The following is a 16,143-nucleotide window of genomic DNA, read 5'->3' on the forward strand; positions in this document are numbered from 1 at the left end:
ATCATGGTCTTGTTTCATAGATGGCGAGTTGCTTCATCTGAAATGGCTTGGGACCAAAAGCGGTTAACTCAAACATTCTTATAGACTAAGTACAGCTATCTAGAGACGACATGACTAATGGAGATCAAATCCACTTCCATCGGAGGTGGTGGTGTGCCTTCTACTGATCCTCGCCCTCCAGACTGATCTGAGGACCAGTGAACGTCTTTCGAAGACCACCGAGCCAGAGGGCAGTGGTAAATACCAGGCCAACTGCCATAACCACGATAAGGTAGTTCATTGAAGATGCCGTAACGGGCATGAAAGCAGGAAAGCAAAAGCTGACAGAGAACAATGCAACAAACAGTGTCGCCGCTGTGTTTATGGCATATCCCGCTTTTCCAAGCGAGAAGGACCTCTCAGGAAGGCAGCTGCGCCCACGAACAAGCAGCGCGGCCTGCGGGAGCGTGACAGTAATGTTGAGAGCAAAGAGTGTAAGACCAATAAAGCTGTTGTAAGCAGTGCTTGAAGCAACGTACAAAACCCCAATAATGATCTGCAGGGCAAGCATGACAGCAGTAGCTCGAACAGGACTGGCCCAGTTGAGATGCGACAGGAATGCTGAGAAAGGGACACCTCCATCTCTGGAAAAGGACCATATGGTTCGACCAGAGAAGATGAATAAGTTCAGAACGATATCGTAGAACATGACGATGTAGTAGACAGACCAGATGGTGGTAGCAACTCTGTTGTTGAGCGCTTGGTTGTAGACTTCGAGAATGGGTACTGTCGACTCAATGATGGCATCGACATCCTTGATGGAGAACATGAGGGCGATAGTCCAGGCGACGACGGTGGAGATACCGAGACCGATGGTCAAGAAGATAGCCCGAGGGACATTCTTACTCGGGTTCGGCACTTCTTCTGCCAAGTGAGTAGGACCATCGACACCACTGTAGGCCCATAAGCAAGCAGTGATAGAGGTAATCATAGCCCAGCCATCTCCCCATCCACTGACATTCTTGTACTCCTTGAAAACAGTAGAAGCCGACTGCTTGTGATCACTAACAGCCAGAAGAGTGACCATGGAAGCGATGAAGCCAACCAATGACAACCAGAATATGGTAGTAGTCAAGCGGCCGATGGCAGCAGGGAACCTCGAGGTGGCGGCAAAGGCGATGATGCACAGCAAGATATGCATCAAGTACGTATGCCAAGCCTCGATATTATATGACGGGTGCCACAGTTGGACGAGGTCTAAAACAGAGCTGGCAGCGAAGAAGTTGCAAGAAGCCGTCGCAGCCATCAGGTAAATAATGGAGATCCAACCAGTATAAAAGGCAGCAACGCGTCGGGTAGACGCGGGAAAGGCCATGAAGACAATATGATACTGTCCACCAGCCGAAGGGAACGCCGAGGCCAATTCAGCAAAGCCAATGTTGATGGTAGCCATGATGATGCCACCAGCGATCAAGCCGTAGATGATCGAGGGTCCTCCACCACAAGCAAGCGGGATCGCAATCCCCGAAGCAAAGGCCATCCAAGAATTGGTGGTGGTAAAGGCGAAAGCGAGGACAGAAAGAGGACTGTATCGCTTCTCAAGCTGTTCACCGCCGTGGAGGTGATGGGTGGCGAATGTCTTGCCAGCAGCTTGGGAGGGCGTCAAGGACGCATTATCGGGAATGTCGTGTTTCTCGGTCATTTTTTTCGGTATTCAGGCTCGAAGATCAAGGCGGGACGCAAGGATGAAGGTCCGGTGCTCCTGTTTGAGGAGGATGTTTGTGTATTGCTGGGGGCTTTTCGCGGTCATTCGCTATGATCAATGATGCCGTCCACGTTGCACGGACATAAAGGATATTAGAAGATGGAAGTAGGGAAAAGGTGATTATAAGATCAAAAGGCGTTGCTAAAGTCAAAGAGTGCGACATCGCATGGGTGCAGTCGCATTCTTAAGCACGAACGCGTTCCCATGGCCTAGTCTTGATCTGCACCACCAAGATAGGGCGCGGCACGACCTCCGTTGTCGCGTGGCACCTCCAATCTTTAGTCACACTATATGACAATCAATAATCGCAATTTCTCAGTCATATCTCCCCCCTTCCCACTCGTCTTATCTCCAACTTCCGGGGTTTCTGGGGAACCTGGGGCGCGCGCAAAGATTAGGCGAACCTTGTGTGAGCCGAGGACGTGGTTCACTCTCATTTTAGAACCGCCCTTGTGGTCAGGTCTGAGACTCTTACTCGATGACTCAGTAGATGTCGCCTGGTCTTTCCAAGTATGGTTTAGTTCTACGGAGGCGAATGGAGAGGTTACGGCCGGTTAGTAGCCGGCTGGTGGGGACTACGTGCCGAAGTCCCGTGGAAATTGATGATAATGGATTTTGATGGATGTCAGGATTTTGAGAGATCACGCTCGGACTTGGCCGCCGGCGAAGAATTAAACACGGACGAAAGATGCTGATAATAGTCCTTGCTTACAGATATTCCGATACCCCGACATTCCCTCCATCTGAGGCGCTCATGAACCTTCTTGTTTGCCATGTTCGAAGACAGTAAAAGACAAGACTGGTTATGCACAGACATCTGTACCTCATGGCACCATGTTTCTCTTAAGCAACATCTTGAATGGCTCACCCAATATCTCCAGCGTTTACGATATGGCCACACGGGCCATTACTCAGCGTAGCTCCATTCTCGGGGCGTAATCTCTTTAATGTCGTAAAGCTAGTGTCAAAGGTATGGCCTGGAACACAGGCAGTACCAATGATAAGGTAGCAATGGGGATGATACGCAACGGAAAAGATGCAATTTGACCTCTTCTGGCACTCAACACAACAGTCATAAGGAGTGATTAGTGGGTGAACGTTGTAGACGTTCTTTCCAATATTCACTGCGTTAATCCCATGACCGCCATTCGCCGCATTGACGAGATTTTCAGCGTTGCAAGCGGCCCAAGAACTTTCGGCTGGAGCAATATCTGTTCGAGTCACTAGATGGTAATGGTGGTAAGTAAGTGGCTTATATCACAAGAAAGTGAACCCGAGACGTACCAGTTTCAGTTTCCGTGAAGGTTTTCGTTGTAGTTGCTTTAGTAAGTGTCGAAGTTGTCGTGGCAGTGTCTTCCGCAGTCATAGTAGTATCAGCTTCTGTGACTGTAGTCGTGAGCCACCCTCTAGTGATTTCCTGCTTTAAAACTGTTTTTTGATCAAGTGTGATCGTTTTTGTCCACGGTATACAACTTGAGAAACGCTCGGTTTTTGTGATCAGGACGGATTGATAACACGCGACTACGTGACGGGATTGAGTTGGCTTGACGGGAAAGTTTTTATCGCCGGGTTCGATCTGGATGGTACAGGGGTCCTTTAGGGCCTTGGGCTTATCCTTGGGCTTGACTTTGCGAGGAAAGACTCGCAAGGGGGAAACACGCGTAGTGTCCCCCAAGGCATGTTCCTTGAGCAAGCTTCGGTTGGACTGGCTTCGCTTTCGGGAAACAAAACCTGATACCGAGGCGAGAGGGATGAAACCAGAAACCGTCGGGACTGTAACTGTGGAGGTAAGGGTAGACGTTGTGGTATAAACTGTCGAGTCGGTTTTAAGGAAAGTGGGAGTCGTCACGGCTGTTTCGGTGACTGCGGACGGTTAGACGATCAGATTTGTAGATAATGACCACATCTTACTCACTGGTCTTTGTGATTGTCAGCGTCTTGAGCTTTTGGGGAGCGGTAACCGAAACGGTACGAATGGACCTGGTAAGAACCGTACTAGTGACTGGATCTTGTTTGACCGTGAGAGTTGGATGCCTACGTGTCCTGTCGCAAAATGGCTTGCTCGCGGTCAACTTAACCTTCGTGTGAGTGGTGTATTTGGTTGTATCAGACACCACGGTTCTGCTCATTCTCGTTTCGCAGAATTCTTTAGTTTGCTTCTGGTCCTTTTGAGCAAGGGAAGCACCCAGCAGAGCCCAGAGGATCAGAATTAGACGCATCGTGATAAGTACAATCCCCAGTCGTGACAAATCCGAGCTTCAAGTTCGATAACCCTAATTTTGAGCGAAATTGTCTTGGCTGAGGAATTGGATTCATCTTATATTACTGGAAAAGAGGCAAAAGCCTAAATGTCATAATCTAAGTTGTCTTGTCAGTATCAGTCGTTTGTGGATGGCCAAACTTTGTTGCATAACTTCTAAACTGTGGACTCCATCTCTTCTTTATAGTTGAGACCCGGGAGTCAAAAGTCAAAGTCAATTGCATCATGATATGGAGTTCGGGCGGTAAAACGTCCTATCATACTTTTAAGCCCAATCAGATGACCAGATCTTGTAAGGTCTTAGCAGGTATTTAAAGTGTGACCTGTAATTCAATGAAAAGAATACTCATAAGTTTGAGTAGAACTAAATGATTATTAGGACTAGGCTACGTATTGTTACCACTTCTGTTTCTTATGCAGGATCCCATATATTCACCTGCTGAGCCCATATGTCATGACCTTATTGGTACTTTCACACGTTTGCGTTCCGCCAACCTCGCGCACGTTTCACTGAACAGGGTCCCACCAAATCAGACTAAATAGCTTTTCACTTACACTACCCTTTCTTTCTTTCCAATCTCAGCGATATCCAGCTGGGCTAGTACTATCATGATGGAACGGTTGGACTTCATTGAAGGCCGGATGCCGCATGTTAGAAGAAGGCGAGTACGCCTTTGGCTCAGGCGCAAGACCTGACGCCAGAGGCTGATAGTCACCTCACCTCGGGCGTGGGTGGCAGACTGTTGTGGGCGATAAGGGGCTACTGGAGGCTGATCGATTGTTGCGACCACCTGGGATCCATTACCTGCTTGACGCTTTTTGTGGCGTATGAACCAGAGACCAAAGCCAATCAAGGCGAGTATGGCAAGCCCCCCAAGAACGCCGCCGACAATAGCTCCTGCAGGCGCAGAAGAGTTTGAAGACGATTCAGCAGGTGAGGTAGTCTCTTGGGTGTTGCTCTCTGATGTCGTTCCTGTCTTTGTAGTCAACTCGCCGTCTGATCTTGTAGGCTCGGAAGTATCAGTCGAAAGCGCAGTGACACATCCCGAAGGGCTGGTGAAGCGTTAATGGATGATTGGACGATAAAGGTATTGACAGTAACGCACCAGCATAGGTCATGTGATGATATCGAGGTGCAAGTCAATGCGGTAAAGCATCTCGTCTTGATGTATCCATCGCATCCAATGTGACTACGGCTTGTCGCACAGGTCATTGGCACGTTAGAGTAATAGCAAAAGTTCGCGATCCAGACTTTGACCTTGTAATTAGGCGGGCTTATTTTATCAAGTGTTGTGAGTACTTACACTGCCCAGGGAGAGAACAGTAGCTACAAATATCATAAGTACCTGCATTCTGACGCTTGAAGATGTCTCTGTTGTAGGCTTCTGGTGGCTCTGTGATTGCGGGGTCGGGAGGGGAGCCTGTCAAGCCACGGCCATTCAGCGCGTAATAGACAGCAGCCATCTAATCGTTGATGACTCAAGATACTGTTAGACTTTCACTGTTGTTGGCTCTGAATCACAGCGCATACGTCTACAGAGGCTTCAAGAGAGGATTTAAGAGGCTGAGAGGAGAGCTGGAACTAAGTCAGAGGGCGAGAGGATCAGGAGAAAGGCAGTGATAGAGGGAACCCGAAACGGCCCTCATTTTCAGATTCTTTTTTGGACTTCATCCATAAATGAGTATTGGTGTTGTTGTAAAGAAACTCCAAACGTGCGTGAGATTCACAAGCTGGAGAACACACTCAGTGCCCTGAAGAGCCAATGAGAATATCACCTGGGGGGATACCGCAGTATGCGGTTGAAGCAGAGGGGATGCCATTGTTGATATACTAGCGCCTGATATGTAAGCTGTGAAATATGTATCTTGTCTTGTCATCGAGGCTTGCTGGAACCAGTTAAACCAAGGCTCTGGTAATGAGATACCTCTTTTCTCTGTTAGCATGATGGTTCTGACCAACCGTTACTGGTTTCTCGCAGCCTGATTTTAAAAAAGACGAACTAATGTAGTTGGTATGATGCCAAGCATATTTCTTCTAGTGGTACAGAACCAACTTGCATATGGCGTACACACGGCGTGTTACTTGCTCATCAGGATCCTTGGCCGCTTTCTCACGAGCTTTAGCATGAGACATCCCCGACGTAGCTGGTATTCAACGATTGTCAGTTCTTATTTTCAGATTATCCAAGCCCTAGTGGTCTCAGCGGTGGTGAACGTGGCGTTGACGCGGGTAGTTGACTGGGACAAGGCCATGATCAGGGTGGCTGCAGATTACCAGGTGCATAGGAACGTCTTAACCGACTAGACCAACCGTGGACAGCTGCGCATTGCTCTACACTCTCTTATCAACAAGGCAGCAGAGTCGGTTTCACTAGTCATAGGCTGTCACCAATGACTATTCTCACAATGGTCATCTCAAATCCCTTCTATTAGACCACCCGAGGCAGCACTATATCATTAGATCCTTGAGCCCAGCTGGAGACTGGTTCATCCTCTTCAGACCTTAACAGTCTTTCCATAGTCCCTTGACCGTTATGAACTCTGTATAGGCCGCCAAGAAAGAAGCAATCGCCTCCGGAAACAGCCCCCCGTCTCGTATCCAATGAATTGTCAGTGGGCCATACAGAAAAAGATGAATAAAATTCCTCCGCCACTCTATCCTTGCCTCTTCATCTTGCCCTTCTCCAGTCAGTTTGCTTTCATATCGGTCATATAGCAGTTGTGCCATCCCAGACATGACATAAACACCCCAAGCCTTGAGAGACCAGATCATGAGTTTCGACTCGGTCCTCTCTGGCCATTTGAACACGCCGCGTCTTGTAAGCCATGCTAGGTTCTCCGTTCCATAGTAACCGAAAAGTCCAAGGAGATAAGAAGCTCTTATGGCTGTAAGAACAAAGTATTTCCGTGGGTTCCTTTTTTTTTCCTCACTCTCGTTTTCAGATGTGAGGTTGGTTAGAAATTCTTTTGCTTCTGCCCAAGTCGCCAGTAAGCCCCATAGTCTGGTGATGATTTGCCAGTCGTCCAGAATATCCGATAACGCCCTGAATCGTTCGGCGATCAGAGGTTTGTTGGCGGACAACGAGCTTATCGTTGGAAACCCTTTGAAAGTTGATAAGAGTGATTTGAGTCTTGGCGGTACAATCGTCATTAAAACTTCGTTAAATCTGAGAAGCCAACTCTTAAGCCTGTCGGGAAGTGGTGTTTCGAGTACCGTCGCCACGAAATGTGCTGCGTAGGCCAGGAAGAGGATGAGAGCATCGTGGCTCTCCCGGGTATGCATCAATCGATTTAGGCGTGAGATGAAAGCATCAAGCTTTTTGATTGGTAACAGTGCTTTGCTCCCAGTGATAGTTCGGTTTCCTGTCGAGGAACTCTTCGTCGATACATGGCTTTCTTTTTCCGGTTCATCCTCGCCGTCCATCACTGGCTCAGGTAGCACTGTTCTTGACTCTGTCAGCTGGAGACTTCGTAGAATGATTGCTGAACCTTACTTCATGTCAGCCATGTTGCACATAAGAAGGGAGAATTGAGTTCAAAAATGTTTTGGACCATAAGCATTGGATTATTAACACTCCCTGGTCCTTTCTTCCACACTGAAGTCGATGGTGGTGAGATCAAAGAGTTTTGACCAATTTCCAAGGACCCGGAGGTTGAGGGTATCAATAGGAAATGATTTTGCGGGGATCAATTGACACTTATCTTGTTATGGGCAATACTTGGTGTGCGTGGTGCAGATACCGGTTGGACTTACTCAATAATGATTGACGCCAAGTGCGAGCTTTGAGACGGAGATGATATTGTCATTAACGGTTTACAACGCTAACCATGTTTGCTATGAGCCCTGCTCTGCATTTTCTGCAAGATTGGTAGGTCTCATAAATGGAATATAGTCTATTGTTACCTTTTACGGCCGTTTTGTAGACGGCAAAGGTCTCTTTACCGCAATTTATTACCAAAAACTTGGGCTTGGACTGTTAGGCCACATAAGATTGCTTGATGCGTTGGGTCTCCTAACCCCACTCTCACTTCTGCACGCGTACTATTCCCTAAAATGGGTAAAGCTGTGCATCGCTGCAGACCGACTTCTAACTAACTAGCATGGAAGCTTCCTCAGCGCCACGATGGGAATGAGAGGACCTCTTGTTTGGGTGATTTATCCATACTGCTTAAGTGAGACCCTTCTTCAAGAACCTTCGTCGACTTCAGCAAATTCATGGCTATCTGTGCAGGCACCATTATCTTGGATAGAAGACAGCTGATGTCGACAAGAATTGGTCTTTCGGCAGTAGTGGCGCTTGGGATAATTCAGGCCGGAATGGTATTTTTATCCCAGGAACTGCTCCCCTGAAAACATGGCATTGAAAGAGCTCGTCTTCTTCGCGTGGTGAGAATCGAGCTTCATGGAACAGACGTGGTTAAGTCGACAGCGATCCGTGATTTCAGCATCAGACATCAGGCGGGAGAAGGAGCATTGTCTTTATGCTATATTACGCATCACGTACAATATACCGCCCATTGCTACCTACCAAGTCAATTTGACCATTGTTATTGGATGAGCTCAGTCTCTGAAGCTTCACGGGCATAGTGCAACTTGAGTCCTTCGTAGCAACCCAAGAACAACCCGTTCCCCACAGCAGCTGCTATGCAAGTGACAGTTGCCCCTCTGAACAGTCCCGAAATCCCATCTCTTATCAAGATGCCCTTGGTAATGAAAATGGGCCCTCTCGCCGCGGGCTTCCTAGCTTTCTCGCGGCTCAGTGAAGACGTGAATAGTGCTTCTGGCTGTAAAAGATGGCTTGGAGGAGCGATTTCCGGCAACCGCATCCTGGTTTTCACGACGTCGATTGGAACGAAGAGAAGCGAGGCTATTGAGCCACCGATAGCAGCAGTGATTCCGCTCACTTTGACTTGTTCCGCGATGCTCTCAGGTCTCTTTGAACGCCGTAGCCAGGCGCCTTTGAGATACTCGTAAATGGAGAACGTGAGACTGGTACGTGGCAAATTACCAGCTACCAAGACCGTATATCCTGTCCATAGCTTCAGAGGATGTCTTGCGAAGTGCTTGAGCGAGGCCAACATGGGATTGCGCTGCACACCACCTTCTGAGAATCTGGCAACTTGCGCGTTCTGCTTGAGGACTTCCGACGGGTTGATGATGGCGCATGCGACCATATCAGCCAGCGCGCTACTGGCGGCATGGACAGCGGTTTGAGACAGGCTCCCGGGCTTGAGACCCTCCTTCGGCTGAAGAGTAGTCTTGGCAGTTTCGTAGATGGTGAAGAAAGTGACGGAGGCCGGGATGGTCGTGACGACGGTTGGTGTCAAGCCGCGATACAGGCCCCGGAACAGCGTCGGTTGGAGTTTGCCCTCGTGGCTCCGGTATTTGGGTACATATTCAGGGGATTGGATGCGTGTAATGAGAGTATCGAACGGGTGAACTACAAATTCAACACTCAGTGCCGCAAAAGCGGCGGCCTGTTGCAGTTAGTATTGCCGATGGCGCTCGGGATTTCGTGATGCTCACCAAGGATATGTCCGTAGCATCCGCGTTGGTTGGGGCGGACATCAATCAGAGAAAAAGAGCTGATTGACCAAGAAGAAGGCAGAAGTGGACTTACACTAAAGACGAAGGAATGGTAATTTGGGAGTGATGAGGAGACATTCAGGCCCCGACCAAAATTTCTCAGGGCCTGGCGTTTGGCACAAGATCAACGACGTCAACATCGAAGATTGGAGGAACGCGCTAGGCTATCGCCCCGACAGCGAATGATGAGCAACACAACAGCATTCTTTCTTGACCCATGACACATAAAGTCTCTTCCACAACTTGGTTTCCCACATTTCGCAGTTCATGACTGATTTTTCAAGAACCTGGAAGATGGCGGCGTCAAATGAGTATCCCCACGCTCTCAGGCTCATAATCACCAGGTTCCAGGCGCTCACCTGCAGTGCTCAGCAGTGGCAGCAATCGGGTTAGCTAATCACAACGCGCCCCGCAATCAGCAGCGAGCAGAACGCTCGACTTCAATTCATCCAGCTCACGCTCATCATGACTCGATCTCAGTGAAATGAGAGCGCGCCGCTCTCGGATGATCGCATTTTCTCTTTGAACTCATATCGACGCCTCTGGAGCTTTTTATGCTTCACTTGCACTGCTGATGACTGAACCAGTCCCTCGAGCGACTGAAGCTCAACAAACACGAGCATTTGTGAGACGGAAGCGACAACAAGTCGGCAGAGCCTGTGATGGCTGTCGACTCCAACGGATAAAATGTGATACAGGCGTGCCATGCCTCAACTGTCGCTCGCGCGGTCGCGAGTGCAGCAACAACAACTCACCTACTGTGTCGACTCTTCCTCAAGCCCAAGAGGAGATCGATAAACTGAAGCGTCGGGTGAAAGACCTCGAGGCTCAACTTTTGCAAGCGCGGAATAGCGACACGCCCGCCTCACAACAACAAGAGCCGACGCCGCCTGGCGGATCACTAGCTCTCACAAGACCAGCGACCCAGGAAAACACCAAGACCAAGTTTTGGGATGGCGTGTACCTTCGACCAGCACGATCACCTCACAGCGCTTGGTTCGGGCCTTCGTCACTTTACTTCTTCATTCATCGGCTGAGCACATTTCTCAGCGCTCAAGCTGATCACATGCTCATTCACCTCGCCAGTAACCTGGAACAATTGGGTCAGCCGAGCGTAACACAAGACTCTTCACGACTATTAGCGCCTCTCGCGCGAGTCAACGAGGAAGGCTTCTATCTCACCCCAGTTCAGGAAGGGTTCTTCATCAACCTGTATTGGGAGACCTATCATACCTGCATCTATGCCGTTGTCGATGAGGCGAGTTTCAAGGCGCACTATCAATCGCTCTACGTCGATGTACCAGCTGGATCGCCGAGAAAACCGTCCGCATTGGTCGATATCATACTCGCTATGTGTATGCAGTATTACACGTCGGCGCTCCCATGCGGCCAGCAAGGCAACATCCTTGAAGACAACGATGCAACCATGGCCGGTCGATGGTACTACCGAAGAGCGCAGACCCTCTTGGCGTGCGAGGTCGAGAGCCCATCCATCTCAACACTTCAGTGTCATTTACTCTGCGCATTGTACGTCTGCGGTGGTTCCTTTCACAACATGGCCGACACAACCATTTCCCTCGCAATCCGAACAGCCTACATGCTAGGTCTGCACTTGGATCCTCTGCCCACGATGCTACGACGCGAGCGTGAATTTCGACGACGATTATGGTGGTCCGTTTTTGAGGCCGATTCCAAGGTTGGCATGAAGGTCGGCCGCCCGTTCCTCATTCGTGACTCGTACGTCATGCCTGAACTACCCAGCGATAGCCTCGAAGCGGCGATGGAGTCAGGTTCGGCATTTCCTCCCATCGGGGACAACGCCACATGGCTCAGTCTCAATCTGCAGCGCACGAAGCTATACCAAGCCGCGAGAGCTCTCAATCAAGCATTCTACGGGCACCCGCTTAAAATTGTCGATGGGAACTCCGTCTACGATGACCCAAGCATAATGGAGGATCTTGCAAATGCCTGGGGTCCGCGAACAGTTGCTCTCACAGAGTGGACGACACAGATTCCCCGGGCACTCAAGACTAGCCGAAAAAATGGCAGCCCCTACTCTCTTGAGGACTCCATTCTCGACATCGAGCAATTTGCACCACAGTGGCTTCAGCGACAGCGCTTTCAATTGGAACTCGAGTATCATCACCTATGTATTGGTCTTCATCGCCCGTTCCTATCTTTCGCTCTACAACAGGGCAGTTCGGCAACCGCAATGGCAGCCAAGTGCGCCCAACATGCGATGCAGCTCACAAGCATCACCCACCAAGTCTTGACCAAGACATCAATACTCAACGGCTGGCATGAAGCTTTCCAGTGGCAATGGAGCGCCGCGATGACCTTGGTCGGATTTGCTGTTGCATATCTCAGTCACCCACTCGCGCCAGCAGTCCGGTCATCAATAAAGGTTGCTGTCTCTGTTCTCGATATTTTCGCTCGCAGCTTTGATGCTGCTTCCAAAGCTGCTGTTATCGTCCGTACCCTGCACACGAACATCGAGTCTGTCATGTCGCAGCTAGGGATGCAATCGAGCCCGACGACTATGCCAGCCGTGGATCCCCTCTTGTATAATTTACCTATTCAGGGAGCAATGACGAACGCAGTTGCCAATCAGTTTGACGCGATCAGTGGAGATTTCGATCTTCTGGACATGGCGATGAACGTGGACTTTTGGGCTGATCTCGACATGCTTCTGCCAGGAACCTCGGGATCTACAACTGATACTGTTGCGGCTTAATATCTGGGCCATCATCAATCCAGACAAGCCAATTTTGCGCCTTTAACGACGTATGAGCAAATGAATCAGACAAACCAATTATCCTTGTTATACGAACTGCTCTCAACAATGGACGAATAAATACTCAACACCAACGATACGAACCATCTCGACCAACAACTTCGAAATCTCACCACCCGCTTCTCCTATCGCACGTCTTAAGCTCAAAGCTTCTCAAACACAGCTACAGCCGCTTTGGCAGTCGAAGTAGCGCTAGCAGGATTCTGACCTGTGACCAAACGACCATCAACGACATGGAAATCATCCCAAATACCAGGAGCACGTTCATCTTCATCCTATTAGTAGAGTCCATGTCAATATTGGGAGAGGGAACTTACAAGTTGCACCGAGACGAGCGGCTACTTCCTCGACCATTTCACGATCCCAGCTGCGAAGCTCGTCCATGACCTTCATCGTGTGCTCAGCCTCGGTAGTGAAGCCAGTGATCTTCTTTCCCTTGATCAAAGGCTCGTTGGTGGTAGGGTCAATGAGATTGGCAAAGATGGCTGGGCCGTGACAAACAGTCGAGACAACTCCGCCGCTAGCCCAAACCTGAGCAGCGATGTTTTGGAGAGAAGATGCAGTGGGGTAGTCAATCAGAGCTGCATGTCCAGCTGAGGCGTAGAACAGACCATACTTGGATGGGTCAAGCTCAGAGGCTTTGGGCATGTTGTCAAGCTTCTTGCGGAACTCGCTGTTGGTGTCGTTCCAGATAGCGAGGTCTTCGCCATTGAGGAAGTCAGGCTGCTGAGAGAGCCAGTCGGGTGTATAAGAGCCAGTCTCTGAGGCAAGTTCGACCTCAAATCCGGCAGCTGTCAAGACCTTGTATGGATGAAGGGCTTCGCTGATGAAGAGGCCGGTGGTCTCTTTGCCGTCAAAGAGGGTGGCAGAAGCGGAAGTGATGCTGATGAGGGCACGGCGAGGAGGAGACATCTTGCGTAAGTGTGAGTTTGTCGAGTGGAAGAGAGATGGTGTTGGCGAACACTTTTTGAAAGCTGCTGGGAGTTGTTGTTGAATTGCTGTATTGCTTGGATTGATGTTCTGTTTACTGATGGGATCATCACAATCATTTATACTCGTGGTGACTGAGTCCATGCGAGATGCTTACGAAGACCATCGCCATGCAGTCTGCGCTTACGGCTTCACATTCTGGCATTGTCTCACGATGCTGTGGCAGAAGAATGAGCCATTCCAATTGGTCAGGCTTGCATCACGACAAGCAGGCGTCCAATTCGGGATGGTGTTGAACCTGCCACGCATGAGCAACCCCAGCTTCGTCATACCCCCAGATCCCGAGGATAGCTTCTTGATAAGCCAAATGATTATCGCATCAAATCGGAGGTTCCCACTCGATTGTCGACACTCCGAGGTTCCTGAAGGATCGAATCGAGGTGGGGAGCACTTTGTTTGGAGATGTTCCCATTTGTCACAAGATTAGCGGCACAGAGGACTTCAACTCATTGGATCGGAGATCGCCGTCTGGGTCTGCCAAGGTCGGGATCCCGGAGTTGGAAATCAACGAGTCAGTGGAAAAATGACATAATCGCATCTCGCGACCTCAAGGCGACCGACCAAGATAATAACGTTGATCTTCAATCTAATTTTTCACTTCATCAGAGTATAAGAAGTCGCTATGTCTCCTACTAGCTTCTCCACCATGATCGCAACTCTAAATCATACAACTTGTACTTCAAGCATCGCTTTTGCCTTTTCTTCATTACGCAACACTTGACCAGCATTCACATCCAAAATGACAGTCACAAAAACAACCACCACAATCTCTCCCAACAGCAGGCTCTTCAAGCCAATCCAAGTCGGCAATGTCCAACTCGAACACCGCATGGTCATGGCCCCTCTGACCCGCTACCGCAATGACGACAACCACGTCGCAAAGCCCTTTGTAGAACGATACTACTCCGAGCGAGGTTCAGCGCCGGGCACTCTCATCATCTCAGAAGCTACTGGCGTCTCAATGCAAGACACCGGTATGCGACAAGGTCCCGCTTTCGTCACAGACGAGCAGGTCGCTGCTTGGAAAAAGGTCATCAGCGGCGTTCACGCAAACAAGTCGCTCTGGTCGCAGCAAATCTGGGGTCAAGGCCGAGCTGCTGACCCTGAGTACCAGAAGGAGCGGGGCTTCAAGTATCGCTCTTCCAGTGCTGTGCCTATTGAAGAGGGTGCTCCTGCACCTGAAGCTATGACTGAGGAAGAGATCCAAGGCTTCATCAAGGATTTTGTCGCTACTGCTCGACGAGTCATCGACGCGGGTGGTGATATGATTGAGATCCATGGTGCTCACGGCTATCTGATCGATCAGTTCACATCCGACTCCGTCAACAAGCGAACCGACAAGTGGGGAGGCTCTGTTGAGAACCGAGCGCGTCTTCTTCTCGAGATCGTCAAGGCTGTCTCAGCCGAGATTGGCTCCAAGCGCGTTGCTCTTCGCCTCTCACCATACGCTTCCTTTCAAGGAGCCGAGTCATCCGACGTCAAGGAGCAATACTCATACATCGTCAATGAAGTCAAGAAGCTTGGCCCTTTGGCCTACCTCTCTCTTGTTGAAGCCCGCGGTGACCCCGCCAAGCTGCTTGCTCCCGACACCGACCCTTCAGTTGACGCGCAAACCCTTGACTTCATCCTCGACATCTGGGACAATACCTCACCCGTAATTGTTGCGGGTAACTACAGCCCTGTCTCTGCTGCTGAAGTCCTCGATGGGCACTACAGCAAGTGGGATGTTCTCGTCGCTTTCGGTCGCCATTTCATTGCGAATCCCGACTTTGTATGGAGGGTCAAGCATGGCGTTGAGTTGGCAAAGTACGACCGTACTACTTTTTACGTCCGAGGATCAGAGATTGGATACAATGATTATCCTTTCTCTCAAGAATACGTTGACGCACAGCGGGCTTGGGCAGTGGAGAACCTTCCGATGCACCCCAAATAAAGACATGCAGCACGACTTTGTTAGATCTCGATATAAAAATACCATTCCATTATACAATTAGCATATATATCATCAGTAAATCATGAAGGCCTTTGTCGCAGTCACTGTAATGTGACACGTTGAACGAGAAGGGCGCTGTTGACATGCCCTCCGCTTTAAGTGTCGTCATGGTTGCGAATGGTGACTTGTAAACGCAATGAATATTTACCACCTTTCATCTGCAACTTCAACTATCGCTACTCAAGACTTTTACTATCTACAAAGTCGAAAAAGAAGTTACAATGGCTTCGCCATCAAACTCATCATCCAAAATCCTTGAGGGTGGGTGCCTATGCGAAGCCGTCCGCTACAAGATCTCCTTCCCCAAAGATCACTCTCTTTCCAACGACACCCTAGGCTGTATTTGCCAATGCACCCAATGTCGCAAACAAACAGGAAGCTTCTTTCTCGCCACTTTGACAGTCCCCGTCTCCGCCATCGAGTGGCAGGGCACCTCAGAGGACAAGATCAAAAGATATCGCAAGTCGGAAAACATCGCGCGGGGCTTCTGCGGCGACTGCGGCTCCTTTTTGTTCTGGCATCCCGACGGGCAAGATATCAGCATCGCCACTGGAAGTCTGGACCCTTTGTATCTTTTCGGCGAAGGAGTCGAGGGCAAGAGTGAAATTTCCCCGGATGGGTTTGCAAAGGAGATCTTCAGTGGGCGTTTCAACGTCGAGTTTTGTGAGAGTGAGATCAAGGGCGTCACGGATGGTATGCCGATTCTTCACAAGGGAAAGCGATGTCAAGGCGATAGCTCCAAATCTTGAGGCCAAGGAGCCGTAACATATTTGCA

At 49.7% G+C, this 16,143-nt stretch overlaps 6 protein-coding genes across 6 annotated transcripts; 3 read left to right on the forward strand and 3 right to left on the reverse strand.

The window, feature by feature from the left end:
- Positions 1-160: 160 nt before the first annotated feature.
- On the reverse strand, positions 161-1,681 carry J7337_012719 (uncharacterized protein; the record flags this gene model as incomplete). Its single annotated transcript, XM_044830224.1, has 1 exon — positions 161-1,681. One exon carries the CDS (start codon positions 1,679-1,681, stop codon positions 161-163), a length of 1,521 nt encoding a protein of 506 aa, XP_044675140.1.
- Positions 1,682-8,552: 6,871 nt separating this feature from the next.
- J7337_012720 (uncharacterized protein) lies at positions 8,553-9,573 on the reverse strand (the record flags this gene model as incomplete). The annotated part of the gene is made up of 2 exons (XM_044830225.1): positions 8,553-9,482; positions 9,532-9,573. The coding sequence occupies 2 exons, from the start codon at positions 9,571-9,573 to the stop codon at positions 8,553-8,555; spliced, it is 972 nt and encodes a 323-aa protein (XP_044675141.1).
- A 312-nt stretch (positions 9,574-9,885) lies between these two features.
- Positions 9,886-12,325, forward strand: J7337_012721 (uncharacterized protein; the record flags this gene model as incomplete). Its single annotated transcript, XM_044830226.1, has 2 exons — positions 9,886-9,979; positions 10,290-12,325. 2 exons carry the CDS (start codon positions 9,886-9,888, stop codon positions 12,323-12,325), a joined length of 2,130 nt encoding a protein of 709 aa, XP_044675142.1.
- Positions 12,326-12,528: 203 nt separating this feature from the next.
- Positions 12,529-13,297, reverse strand: J7337_012722 (uncharacterized protein; the record flags this gene model as incomplete). The annotated part of the gene is made up of 2 exons (XM_044830227.1): positions 12,529-12,653; positions 12,703-13,297. The coding sequence occupies 2 exons, from the start codon at positions 13,295-13,297 to the stop codon at positions 12,529-12,531; spliced, it is 720 nt and encodes a 239-aa protein (XP_044675143.1).
- An 817-nt stretch (positions 13,298-14,114) lies between these two features.
- Positions 14,115-15,308, forward strand: J7337_012723 (uncharacterized protein; the record flags this gene model as incomplete). The annotated part of the gene is made up of 1 exon (XM_044830228.1): positions 14,115-15,308. One exon carries the CDS (start codon positions 14,115-14,117, stop codon positions 15,306-15,308), a length of 1,194 nt encoding a protein of 397 aa, XP_044675144.1.
- A 281-nt stretch (positions 15,309-15,589) lies between these two features.
- On the forward strand, positions 15,590-16,117 carry J7337_012724 (uncharacterized protein; the record flags this gene model as incomplete). Its single annotated transcript, XM_044830229.1, has 1 exon — positions 15,590-16,117. One exon carries the CDS (start codon positions 15,590-15,592, stop codon positions 16,115-16,117), a length of 528 nt encoding a protein of 175 aa, XP_044675145.1.
- Positions 16,118-16,143: the final 26 nt, after the last annotated feature.

The sequence above is a fragment of the Fusarium musae genome, chromosome 10 (assembly GCF_019915245.1).
Source record: "Fusarium musae strain F31 chromosome 10, whole genome shotgun sequence".
NCBI classification, from domain to species: domain Eukaryota; kingdom Fungi; phylum Ascomycota; class Sordariomycetes; order Hypocreales; family Nectriaceae; genus Fusarium; species Fusarium musae.